This window comes from Poecile atricapillus, chromosome 4 (assembly GCF_030490865.1).
Source record: "Poecile atricapillus isolate bPoeAtr1 chromosome 4, bPoeAtr1.hap1, whole genome shotgun sequence".
In the NCBI taxonomy this organism is placed as follows: domain Eukaryota; kingdom Metazoa; phylum Chordata; class Aves; order Passeriformes; family Paridae; genus Poecile; species Poecile atricapillus.
This window is the reverse complement of record NC_081252.1, coordinates 3217663-3230298: the sequence shown is the minus strand read 5'-3', so window position 1 is coordinate 3230298 and position 12636 is coordinate 3217663. Positions and strand designations below refer to the sequence as shown.

Sequence of the window (12636 nt, the reverse complement as noted above, 5' to 3'; positions counted from 1 at the left end):
CTTACCCTCTCCCCAGCACCTGCACCTCAGCCAGATGAACACCACTGATGGGATGGAGCTTGTACACGGCATCCATCGCAATCTCTGTCCGCAGTTCGTGAGGGCTGCACACACTTCTGGGTTTGCAGCAGGCTGGAGGATATTCCAGCTGCTTACAGGACAGGCAGCTAAAAATATTTATGGATAGCCAGGAGCCTGCAGCAGAGATGGCTTCTGAAGTGTGACTTAGGGCCTGATCCAGACCTCTTTAAAGCCAGGGAGCCTACACTGAGCTCCATCCCTCCCTTCTCTGACTGCAAGACAGAAATTTCAGCACACCTTCTCTCCTACACTTTCTACTCACTGCTCAGTCCCCAAACTGCTTGGGGCACGGGCTATCATTTGTTTGGTGTGCACAGGGCACACTGCCCAGGGGGGCACTGATCTTACCCCTCTCAGCTGTTATGAACACACTCGTGCTAATGGCGTGGGCAGTTCTGACCAAATGGAGATCCCCACAACACTACAACATGTGTCCAACCTCTCTCAGCCACACAGCAAACACAGAGATGAGATGAGGTGAGATATGATTTGGCTACAGACACTCTGGGTATTTGTGTGTGGTTGTCGTACATGGGTACAATCCCACACACTTGTAATAACAGCTAGCCCAAACCACAGCACATTCACACACCTTTATTGTCAGTTTTCCTAAGTCACTGAACCAGAGGGCAGCTCAGGTTGGGAGGCACTTCTGGTATTTAGGTGTCTCATGGAGCCCTGAATGTCCCTGAGGATGGAGACCTACCTGCTCCAGCCAACCTGTTCCCACAGCAGACCACCCTCACTGTAAAACAGTTTTCTCTCACACACAAATGGAATTTCCTGCATTTCAGTTTGTGCCTATCATCTCCTGTCCTGACACAATGACTGATAAGCAGATCTTTGGTCTCACTGCCCGCCACTTCTCACTTCTCAGCTCCGCCCGCCCCCCTAGCCTGCTTCTCTCCTTCGGTGTCACCTCTCCTCAGCGTTGTCACCCCAGCTCGCACGTCCACGGGCCGCCACCCCGGGCAAAGGCGACCGTGGGGTGGCGGCCCGGCCGCGGAGGAGGAGGAGGAGGAGGCGGAGAGGTCCGGCGCGGCAGGAGGCGGGTTTCCCCGCCGCACCTGGGTGCAGTGCCGAGCACCGAAGCACAGCACCGAGCACCGATAGCCGGCCAGCGCGGAGCATGGCGCGGGAGCTGAGCCAGGAGGCTGTGCTGGACTTCCTCTGGGCGGCCGGGGGACGAGCCCCCAACACGGCGCTGCTCCGCCACTTCCAGCGGTTCCTCCGCGACCCGGCGCTCACGGAGCAGCAGCGGCGGGAACGCCGCGAGTACTTCAAGAGCCTCGTCAACTCCTTGGCCACCGTCCACCCCGCCGCCGCCCCCGGCGCCTCCAAGGACATCGTCCTCCGCCGCAGGTACCGCGACCTCCTCGATGAGGAGCTGCCGCCGCCGGAGGAACAGCGGGAGCAGGAGGAGGAAAAGAAGGAGCCGCCGCCCCGACGCGACCCCGACGGGCGGCGCGTTCCCCGCGGGGAGGCGGCGGGGCAGGGGCGGCCCGGCGGGGCGGGGGGCTGCTCCGCCCGGGGCCGCGGCGGGCCGTGCTGCGAGTGTCGCCGGGCGCGCCGCGCTGCCGCCGCCGTCCCCGCGCCGGGCCCCGGCCCCCGGCCGCCCCGCTGCCGCTCCCCGCCGCCCCCTCGGCAGCCGCCCCCGTATCGGACCCAGCCGCTGTCCTCGGGCCCCTGGGCGCTTCGCCCCGGCGGCACGGCGCACCCCCGGCCCCCGGCGCTGCCGTCGGCTCCTGGGGGGCTGTCCCCCGTCGTGCCGCCCCGGTGCCTGTCACCGCCGCCGCCCGCCGCCGGGCTGCCCTCTGTCACGGCGCCCCGGTCCCGGACGCCACCGCTGCCGCCGGGCCCGGAGATGCCGCCTCCCTACAGGTTGCCTCAGCCCCGATCTCCGCCGCAGCCCGCGACCGGGATGCCCTTGCAGGAGGCCCCACGGCCCTCAGCAAGCCCGGGGAGACGACCCCCCGCCGGAGCTATCCAGTCCCCGCTGCTGTCATCGGGCCCCAGGGCGCTGTCCCCCCCCGAGCTACCCCCATCCCGGTCTCTGCCTTTGCCGTCCCGCACCGAGCTACCCCCATCCCGATCCTTGCCGCTGCGGTCCTCCCCCGAGCTGCCCCCATCCCGGTCTCTGCCGCTTCTGTCCCCCCCCGAGCTGCCCCCATCCCGATCCTTGCCGCTGCTGTCCACCCCCGACCTGCCCCCATCCCGATCCTTGCCGCTGCTGTCCACCCCCGAGCTGCCCCCATCCCGATCCTTGACGCTGCTGTCCCCCCCCGAGCTGCCCCCATCCCGATCCTTGCCGCTGCTGTCCGCCCCGGAGGTGCTGCCCCAGTCCCGATCCCTGCAGGCACTCCCTGCCAGCCCCTCCTCATCGCCACGGCTGTTGCCAGGCCCCGAGGCGCTCGCTTCCAGCAGGCTGCCCCCATCGCAGTCCAGGTCCCTGCAGCAGCTCCCCACCAGGCCATCCCCAGACTTGCCCAGGGGATCCAGGGGGCTGACCCTCAAGGGACAAACCCAACCTCAAGTCCTGCGGCTGCACCCGTGTCAAAGCCTGACACTGCCGTCAGATCCCGGGATCCTGCCCCTCACCAAGTCCCCCCTACCCCAATCCCTGCCACAGTCCGCCACTCTCCCATCCCCACCCCGCTCCCTGCAGCCTCCCCTTGCCAGGTCACCCCCATCCCAGTCCTTGCTGCCGGCGCAGGGCCCCGCAGTGCCCCAAGCCCCAGAGAGCCAGCCCCCAGCACCGCTGCCTGTTTTCCGGAGCATCAGGTGCCAGCTGGCTTTGTCGGAGGGGCAGGGCACCCCCCCATCACTGCACGATGACGGTGGGCGGCAGCTCCGCTCCAAGAGCTCCCCCAGGAACGCCGCAAGCCGGGGGCCCTTGGTGCCGCTGGGACAGCGGGAGCACGCCTGGCTGGTGGCGATGTCAACGGGCCGCTGGGCTCAGGTGCGGGGGCTCTTTCTGGAAGAGCCTGAGCTGGCCCTGCAGAGGGACTTCATATCAGGCTTCACGGTCCTTCACTGGCTGGCCAAGCACGGCGACGGGCCGGGCCTGCAGGAGCTGGCAGCGGCGGCGCGGCAGGTCGGGCTGGCCCTGGACGTGGACGCCCGCTCGGGCTGCGGGTACACGCCGCTGCACCTGGCTGCCATACACGGCCACCAGCTTGTCATCAAGGTGCTGGTGCTGCAGCTGGGCTGCCAGGTGCAGGTGCGGGACGGCAGCGGGCGCCGGCCGTGGGAATACCTGGGCAGCTCCACCTCGGGGGAGATCTGGCAGCTGCTGGAGGCACCCCGCGGCACCATCATGTTCCCCACGCAGCCCCTGGCCCGCAGCGTGTCCTCTGTCAGCAAGGTCTCGCCGTCCAGCGGCAGGGCAGCACTGCCTGCCTGCCTCAGGGTACAGCTGGGCCGCGGGACGGTGTCCCACCAGTCCGGCAGTGACAGTGACTGACGCAGCTCCCCGGCATCCCCTGCCAGCGGAGATGGGACCTCGCTGGCCACCCTGCGAGAGGAAGCCACGCAGGCAGAGCAAAAGCTGTGAAACAGACTGAACCTATTGAAGAATGTACTTTTAAATTATTGCAATGAACTCTTGTCCGAGCCTCTCTGCCCTCCCTCCCATTTCTTGCCTTTCTACCAGTGCAAGGATGCAGTAACTCTGCTGGAAGCAGGAAGAACGCTCGGGAGGCAAGTCCTCTGCAGCCCACAGGGCCAGTACCAGCTGCTGGGCGCTGCCACGATCACCAGCATTAGTGGGACCATGGCTTTGGGGTAAGGCTCAAGTCTGGCCCCAGTCAGGGTAGAGCACTTGATTTTGCTGACAGCGACAGATTGTTGTTGGTCCTGGGGTTTGCAAAACACTTGTTTACACCACCTAAATTCTGGGGAGCAGTAAAACTACATCCCTTTTTAATCCCAGCAGATTAAGGATGAGTCCCTCTTTTAAAAATGCAGCTGATCAAGATCCAGCCTCCCGGCGAGAGTCCTCAGAGAGCGCCTGGCTGTGGCAGAGGGCGGCAGCGGGAGAGCCCCGGTAGGGAAGGGCGTTTCCCAGGCCACCTTGCCCACCAGCCCATGCTGAAAGGAATGCAGGGCAGCACCACAGCCCTGCTCCCCAGCAGTATCCCTGCTGCTCCCTCATTCCTGCACCTCCAGTTGCTCTCCTCACACCACAGGATTAGGAAGTGGTACCCGTGTTGTGGCTAGGTTCCCACGCCTCGGGAAGGAAAGCATTGCGGTAGGATTCTGTGTCGGGCAGAAATGGAGCTGTGCTGTAGTACGGGTCCCAGCCTTGCAGAGGGAAGGCAGTTTCACAACCAGAGCTGCCTTTTCCCAGAGACACCAGCCCTAGATTGCCTGTTAGGTGTTTGTGTGATGGGGACAGCTGGGACTGGGGGCCAAGTGCAGTCAAGAGATGTCCAGTGGAGTAATTCCTCATAGTTTTTATAAAACAAACTGCCCTTACGAATCTCGCTGGGCTGTGTGGGTCCTATAATGTATTCTGCTCTGTGATTTAGCACAAATGAGCTCCTAAAGTGCCAAAAATTGCAACAAGTTCATCTGGCACCTAATCCATCTCTCCTATAGATCCTCGATGGAGGAAGGAAGAGAGAGAAGATACATGAGACAGGGATCCAGTGCTGCCAGGCTGCTGCTGCTGGGTGACCCCAGGTATAGGACCAGTGAAACTGGGACTGCTGTCTCAGCCTCAGTGGGAGGCTTTGGGGCAGACCAGAGCCGTAGGTGGGACCGCTCACCCATTTGAGGCACACATTCCATGTGTGTGAAGGCCTGCAGTTTCAGGGAGGAACAGGAATGAGGGCAGCAGAACCTGACCCTTGCATAACACGCGCGCCAGGGAATGCCTCGAGTCCTTGCTCAAGCACTAATTGAGGTCTCCGCTTTGCTTGGGGTTTATTTGAGGGAGGAACACTTTCCTGCAGAGGGGAAGCTGTTCTGCCTGACTCTCGGGCCACCAAAAGTTGCAGCCTTCTCCCAGCCTGTTTTTCTCCTTTTACAGAGGAAAGAGTTCAGTAAACCAAAGCAGTGTCCTCTCAGTGATCATTCCCCTATGAGAACAACACCACAAACCTGAATTCATAAGAAATTCAGCTGTGAAGTGGCCTCTGAGCTACCAGTATGAGAACATGGAGGGCCCTCCAGGACCCTCCCCACAGCAGGAGGAATCCTGTGTATCCCCTTTCCCCTTCAGTCCAGCTGGGGTTTGTAGTCTAGGTCACACCAACACACAAAGTGGCTGCTGCCTGGTAAAACAATGAAGCCTTTTCCACCACATTTAGAGCCATGGTCATTATTCACACCATGCACCAGGCTCTCTCAGGAAAGGGCTCCCCAAAGCCTGCCACAAGCCTTGGCTACGAGCTCCTAGAGAGCAGCCCTGTTGACAGGGGATGTCAGGGATGCCACCAGAGCCTCCCTGCTCAGGGAGCTTCTCAGAAGGAAACCCCAAATGAAAGAAGTTTGTGAAATGACTAAAGCTGGAGGGGGTGGAGGGGGAAGCAGATTTTTTTCTCCAGAGAGAGCTGCCAAAGAACAAGGTTTTCCCCTTTGTATCCTCCATGCTGCTAAGACAGTGCTACCTTGGGATTCTCGTCTTACAGCCTTTCCCTGACCTTTCTCCGTGACGCAAACCTAAGTGGCACTTTTTTCTCCCCTGCACGGTGTTTCAGACCTCGCCTGTCATCTTTTTCAGAGCCCTTTTCTCTCACTAGCAGTGTTGTCAGACCGCTGAACTAAGTAACTTGTGACCTAATTTTGTGATCTCTGTTTGCTTGCCTATTGAGATGACACAGATAAGATGGTTTCCCCAATTTTTAAATTACAGAGCAACTGTTAGGAAGCTCAAAACTTTCCATTCTGGATTCAGTGTGCATTCACTGTGGTTTATCACCTTAGTGCAATCAGGACTGCTTACATTGCTAATATTGCACAGCTCCTACACCACAGAGTTACCTGGGGGAATAACCACTCTTCTAATTCCTACAAAGCCTCATCCTCCCAAGTTTTCTGCTGGTGAAATAAGCAGTGGACAGGGTGAAACCCATCTCAAACCCATGGTGGGAGGCAGGCTTCCCTCAGCCATGCCTGGAGGAATCACACTCCTGGTGCATCACAGATCCAGTCAGCCAGCAGTAATCCACCACTGGATATACACACATTCAGCCTGAGCATTTCCGTTTCCAGGTTCTCCTGATCTCCTTGCTACTCACTTGTCAGCCTGCCTGGCCCCTTCCACACCTGTGCAACGCTGCTGTTTCCTCATTGCAGCTGGATGTGCCTCCTTGCCTCACACCCAGTCCAGGCATCTGACTTTGCACCGCCCTGAAACACAGGACACGCCATGGATTCATGCACGGCAGGACTCTGCCCTCTCCTCTCGCTGCATTTAAAACACACCTCCCACTTTGGCACTGCTGCTGATAAAGTCCACCCCTCCTCTCTGTCATGCTTATCTCTGATCAGCTGCTTTGTACTCCGAAGCCCACGACCTGCAGAGGGGGAGGGTGTTTCCATGCCTTGGCCTTTGCCCAGCACAGGCTGTCAAACCTGAGCACTCGGAGCCTTAGGAAGCTCTGGCAAAGCCAATCCCTCTCCCTGCTCCTGGGGCACACACACCTTCACACCCCCTCATCTGATGGCTCAGAGCAGGCAGCACAGCTCCATGCCCATCTGCATTCACGCCTCTGGACGTGGACACAAGGCTGGAGCAATAGTGGGAGCCCAGCACAAACAACCCGAGAGGCTTTTGTGCAATTAAAAAAGCGTTCCTGGGAAAAGCGGGTGAGCAAGAGCACAGAACACTGCAAACCAAACTAATGGCCAGGGGACCCTTCATATCACAGCACTTTATGAAGCGGAGACAAATAGAACTTGTAGAATTTAAAAAAAAAAAAAAGAATTGAAGAGTCCATCTCATAAAATACACTTTTTTACCTACTGAGACAAATGTAATTTTTAAAATTAAAATGAAATAGTTTGTATACAACTCCACAGTGAGAAGAAAGTCTTGCACACTTATAGCAAATAATGAAACAATCCCAATTGCTCCTAAATCCTGTTAAAGCTAGAATTTCCCCTGACTATGTTTACTACAAGTAGCACCAGATGACAGGTTAGCAGAGTGGGCTTTAGAATTGAACCTCCCCCCAATTAACAGTATAGCCTGAATTTCCCCAGTAAATGAGAATTGTGAGCCTTTCAGGGAAAAACAAATATTGTCTTTGGAAACTCAGTCACACTGGGAAGAACTAAAAGGAGAATTCTTAGTTTAGTTAAATTAATACCCCTCATCCCCATCATGAGTCTATTTAAGCACAAAAGATGTGTTTTAACATTAATTAAAATAAATGTCCTTTAGGATACCAAGAGAAGCTTGCTACAGAGGCACTACTGTGTTAAATACCTAACTGAGCACATCGTGCAGTACTTGTCTGTGAAGACACAGATGGGTGATTTTGGAGGTTGGCTTTTTCCTTAGAGCTGTTAATTCGACCTAGTGGAGCAAAATACTTTTTTGGATGGTTTAAATAAGCCTAAGGCTCATGGTATTTTAAATCTGGATTGGATTTCAGCAAAGGCACTTAAGCTCCTCATATCTATCAAGACTTCCTTACTGTACAGCCTGACATAAAATAAAAGCAACCCAAAAGTTTGTGAAAATATATCTTCACACTGCTCTTAAGATTTTTTAGCTCCGATGGCACTGGAGGAAAGCACAAAACTGCTCATGACAGATGGGTTTGATAAAGATTTTGGGTGCTTTTGTTGCTATGTGACAGCGTTTCACAGGCAGCCATGCCCTATGTGCTCAAAAGCCACAAGCTGTTTAAAATTAATTGTTTAAGAAGTCCCAGTTTCTGTTGTGAAGGAAACACCCACCAAAACTATCGGCAATGTCCTCCACACAAGCTTCTCTGTCTGTGTGGACTGGCCTCAGATTGCATTTCTAACGCTGCCACGGCAAGCAAGGACCAAAATCCTTCAAGATGTGTCCCAGCCGCTTCCCCCTTGCTGCAGGGCCTCTGTAAAGAGAGCTCTTGGTTTAAATATTTTCTTTTGGCCTTCCTGAGTCACAGCTCTAGAGCAAAGGAATGTTCTGATGAATTTGATACCAGAAGAGGTATTTCTCAGACTTTAATGAAGTCCCAAACATTTCAGTGGAAGTGGGAATTAGAAGAATTTGACTTGGTGCGTGTCGCAGACCTGGAGTCCCCATCGTAATTCCGCAGGGAACAAATAGCTTTGCACAGCCAAGCACAGGCCAGGTGTTATTGCAGGCTGTCCAAAGTCCACGTGGGAGGTGCATGCCACTGGTAAACAGCAGAGAATGCGTAAGGGAAATGGGAAGGGCTTGAGTCTCACTTTGACAGAGGACAAGAAGTACTTCCCAGGCCTTAATGGGGAGTGTTGTGGATACAGGGATGCAGAGCTGTGCTCCCTAGGTCCACAAACACTGCACCCTCCTTATCTCCCCAGCGCTTCTCACACTGCCTGGTGATGGTATCTAAAGTGACCCTAGAACAAAACAGCCAGCTGATAAGGAGGGGAGCTGATAAGGATGAGGGCAGGGTTTGTCCTCAGAGCCAGGCTGTTTTCCAGACTGCTAGTGGCCATGGAAGACAGTGGGGCCAAGGGAGAAGCAGATGCTGCTGCTCACTTGCAGCCTGCAGGGCTTTGGTGCAGGCTGTGCCGAGCTTGGGGACAGCAGCGGCCCCTCTCCCTGCAGCACTGCTGGCTCCCACTCCTGCAGCTCCGGTCTCCCCGTGGTTTCACCCAAGGGAAAGCCTGCCCATCACTGTGGATCGCTTCATATCCCTGCCTGGCCATGCCAGTGCAGCTGGTTCAGCCCACGTAGGCAGGCTGGGGAACCAAGGTGGGACTCTGTGCTGTGACCCTGGTTTGACCCCCAAAGCTGCACTGCCTGCTGTGTGTGAGCCAGGCTGTGTCCCTTACCAGCGTCTGTGCCTGTGCCAAGCGGCATCGAGTCACCCCGAAGGCAGGAAGACCTCTGCTGGGCACATGCTGAATATTACTGAAGAGTGTAAAATGCAAACACTGGAAGGGGATTAACTCTTACATAAGAAAACCTGTGTAGAACAGTCCAATGCACTAAGAAATGATCTTGCTCTTTTCCTTCCTGGTGTTAAAATACTTAACCTGAGTTTCCAGCTCTGCTTGAGTCATATCATCAGCGGCAAAGAATGTAAAACCTGACTCTTGTTTTAACATACCTTCTGCTGGAGGTTTGTAAACCACAAGGCTGTCAATTTGTACGGGTTCTCCCCACGTGAGTCCCGGTCTCTACAGTCGGCAGGCAAAGGTAAGGAAGGCACCAGGGCAGGAGGAGATGTGAGCTCACAGCGAGCGCAAGGAGCTGACATGACCCCTCCAAAATCCTACACATAGAGGCTGGTTCCTGGAGAGGGGGCATGAGCAACGCTCTTTCACAACCCAGGGTATGCGTAGATCAAAACACATCGGTTTCCACAAAAAGCTGAGCCATTGTGTGGCACCAGACAGAGCCGTACATCTCGCTGACTAGATGTGGTGTGAGTGTTTCAGAGGGAGAAAGGAGGAATGAAATGCTCTTGCCAAGGCAGGGAGGCTTCCAGGCAAGTGGCTTTAATAAATACCGTCTCCAGGAGGTCACTAAGCCTGGCAGTCTCGCCTGCGGGTTAAGACGCACAGATGGGCATAGTCAAGAGAAGTTGCACATTTTTCTTTGCATAAACACTAGGACTGGTTTAGTCATATGCTGAGTGGCATGCTTAGGGGGAATGCAGATTCTTGAGCTCGGGAGTTATTTGCATGTGATTTGGATTCTTTGTCTCTTTGCTTTATAAGTACCGAGTAGATGATTTAAGCAAAGATCTTGCAACTCTGCCCTCTCCATGGTTTCTCATTGCTGCCTCACAAGAAGCCCGAGGTTGCTGTTCCTCAGAGTGGGTGCCTGTAGATTTAATGCCGGGTGAGTTTTTAGCTGCTGGATGGTCTGTGCTGGAGACGTGCAGCAGCCAGCCACGGGTCTGTTTGTCCATGCGATCAGGCATGGCATCTGGAAAGTCCTACTCCTGCCTGTGGCCAAAGGGGAGGGCGGGTGCAGTGGTGCTTCCCTTGGATTTCGGTCTCTTGCAGACTTTGGCAGGCATGCCACGCTCCTTGCCTGTCCTCGGGCTGAGATGCCCCCAGGAGCCGTGGGGTTCTGTGCAGCCCAGCTGCCAGGCTGTTCCCTCTCTGGGGCTGAGCACACCCTGGGCAGACTCTCACTCGCAGTGGGAGGGCAGAGTCTCAGTGGAGCCTGCCACCTCCCCTGGCTGCGGTGCTGGGTTTTGTGCTCTCCTGTGGGACTGAGGGTGCAGCCCTGGGCCTGAGGCACGGCTGGGGCCTTTGCCATCACTCACACACTCCCCGTCCTCCCTGCCAGGGTGACAAATCCCTCCCTTTTCCTTGCATGCTGCAGTGCTCAGGGCTCATTTCACCATGTTGTGGCCAGAATCCTTTTATGAATCCTCCCGGGATCACCACAGCCTTCAGTGGGGTTAGGAGCAGGGTTTCTGATCTGCCCACTGGGCTTGGGAATGATGCTCTTGCTTCCCAGCAAAACTTACTGATCTGCCACTTTGAAATGTATTTCCAAATTTGTGTGTGCATGTGAGTATTTCTAACGGGGTCTTTCCCTATCAGATGAGATAGCCACCCTGTGAAACGGCCCATCATGAATCATGGGACAATCAAATTACCTGCCTGCACTTGATACTTTTTTACAGCTGCTGTATAAAAGCACTTCAGTCTTAAACCTGAGCGTCTCTTTGTTTATTGCACCTCAACAGCCGGGGAAGTTCAGGGCTGTTGTGTGAAATAAGGGAGCCCTAAATCTGTCCGACAAATCCCTGGGGGAGAAGGTGGCAGGAAGGGGAAGGAACTTCTCCCCACCGATCATCATTTGATGGCTCTTCTGTGTCTGGTGGCTCAGAATGGACACTGTTAATGTTCCTCCAAAGATTGTTACATTTTTAATCAGCCTGTTCTTTCCAAGGCATTTTCCAAATACTCCCCGACAATTTTCTCTTGCCTAAAATTGAATTCAAGAAACTTGAGCCAGCCTAAATACAATCCCTTCTCACTGTGGGTGGCTCAAAGGAGACCAACTCTGGCACACACGTGTTTTTGTGGGAAAGAACTCCAGATGGCTTGAGTTTCTAAGCCACCCTGGCATGCCATACATGCTATGTCAGCCTAGAAGAGAGCTCTGCTAAACCAGTCTAACCTAAGGTTGCCGAAATGCTTTTGTGGACACTGCTCCCACCCTGCCCAAAGTCACAAGTGAGGGGTTTTCCTCCACCAGTTAGAGCAAAGCCCCAGAACAAGAAACTGCCTCACAGCCTTTCACGGAGGGAAACCTCTGCCTTGCAGGTTTTGCATAACAAGAGTGATGTAAGGAAAACCAAGCTTTGCAGTTCTAAGGAAATAATATAAAAGGACCAACAGATGCGTCTACTGTGTCCTGGATGTGTCCACTATGAGAACACAGATCCAGTTTCTGTGGGCTGGAATGGGGCAAATCTTTCAGAAGAGCATCCCAGGTTACTTGGCAAAACCCCAGGAGCTTTAACTTTATGGGTGACATGATGTGATAAAAGCTGATTTATGAAGAGGAGATGAAACAAAGGCCACAACCCCAGCCTGGTGCAGCCACCTCGTGCTCGACTGAGATCTCTGGTGACCTGCAAGGAGCAGGGAAAGATGGAGCTAGATTCTTAATTTTAGGGCAGCAGGGACATCCAGTGAGGAGCAAATGCAAACAGCTCATTTCAGGTGAGGCAGTAAACTCTGAGGTGAGGTGTTTGCCACCTGCAAACTTAAAAGGTTAAGGAGGGAGGTGCCAAAGTGAAGGGAGTCCAACAAAACAAAGGCCCAGTTCTCCTGGGTAGTTAACAATTTGCTCTAGTTAAATCTAACCCACTGAGAGATGACAGAAACACACAGATTATCAGCTTGGGTCAATGTTAATGAGGGAAATAAAATGAGGAGACATACTTTAAATTCCAGTGACACAATCAGCAAACGCCTTTCATCACTTTGTGACAGTGAAAAAAGTCCTTTATAATTAACTTAATTTATAATTAACCTGGAATAGAGGTGCATCCCTTTTAATGCAGGGAAAGCTGAAATGAGGAAGCCCTCAGGGATAAAAACGCTGTAGTGACATGTGGCCATGCAGCCCCAGCTGGTATCCAGTGCAGACTGGACCTTGCTGGCACAAATCTCCCTGTGAGGCGGTGCTTTGGGAGCCCGAGTGCCTGGCAGGCTCTGGGAGTGCCTCTCACCCTCCTGCCACACTGCACTGTGGCTCCTTGAGTCACTTTTTCTTCCAAGAGCAGGCTAAAGCTTCTTCCTGGAAGTCTGGCTGTATTCCTCCGTGGTATCCAGCCAAGCCCTAGAGTTTCCCCCAAGGATGGAATGGGGCTGGAAGATACCATGGTGGTGAGAGCACTAGCTCTGCAGAAGGGCCCAGGAAATCGT

At 54.8% G+C, this 12636-nt stretch overlaps 1 protein-coding gene across 1 annotated transcript; it reads left to right on the top strand.

Annotated features, from left to right (window-relative positions):
• The first annotated feature begins 1074 nt into the window (after nt 1–1074).
• On the top strand, nt 1075–5295 carry SOWAHB (sosondowah ankyrin repeat domain family member B). Its single transcript, XM_058837628.1, has one exon. The coding sequence runs from the start codon at nt 1211–1213 to the stop codon at nt 3542–3544; it is 2334 nt and encodes a 777-aa protein (XP_058693611.1). The 5' UTR covers nt 1075–1210; the 3' UTR covers nt 3545–5295.
• Nucleotides 5296–12636: the final 7341 nt, after the last annotated feature.

Bases quoted from the DNA above. Each gene is read 5' to 3' on its own strand.
- SOWAHB (XM_058837628.1), top strand. From the start codon at position 1,211: ATGGCGCGGGAGCTGAGCCAGGAGGCTGTGCTGGACTTCCTCTGGGCG.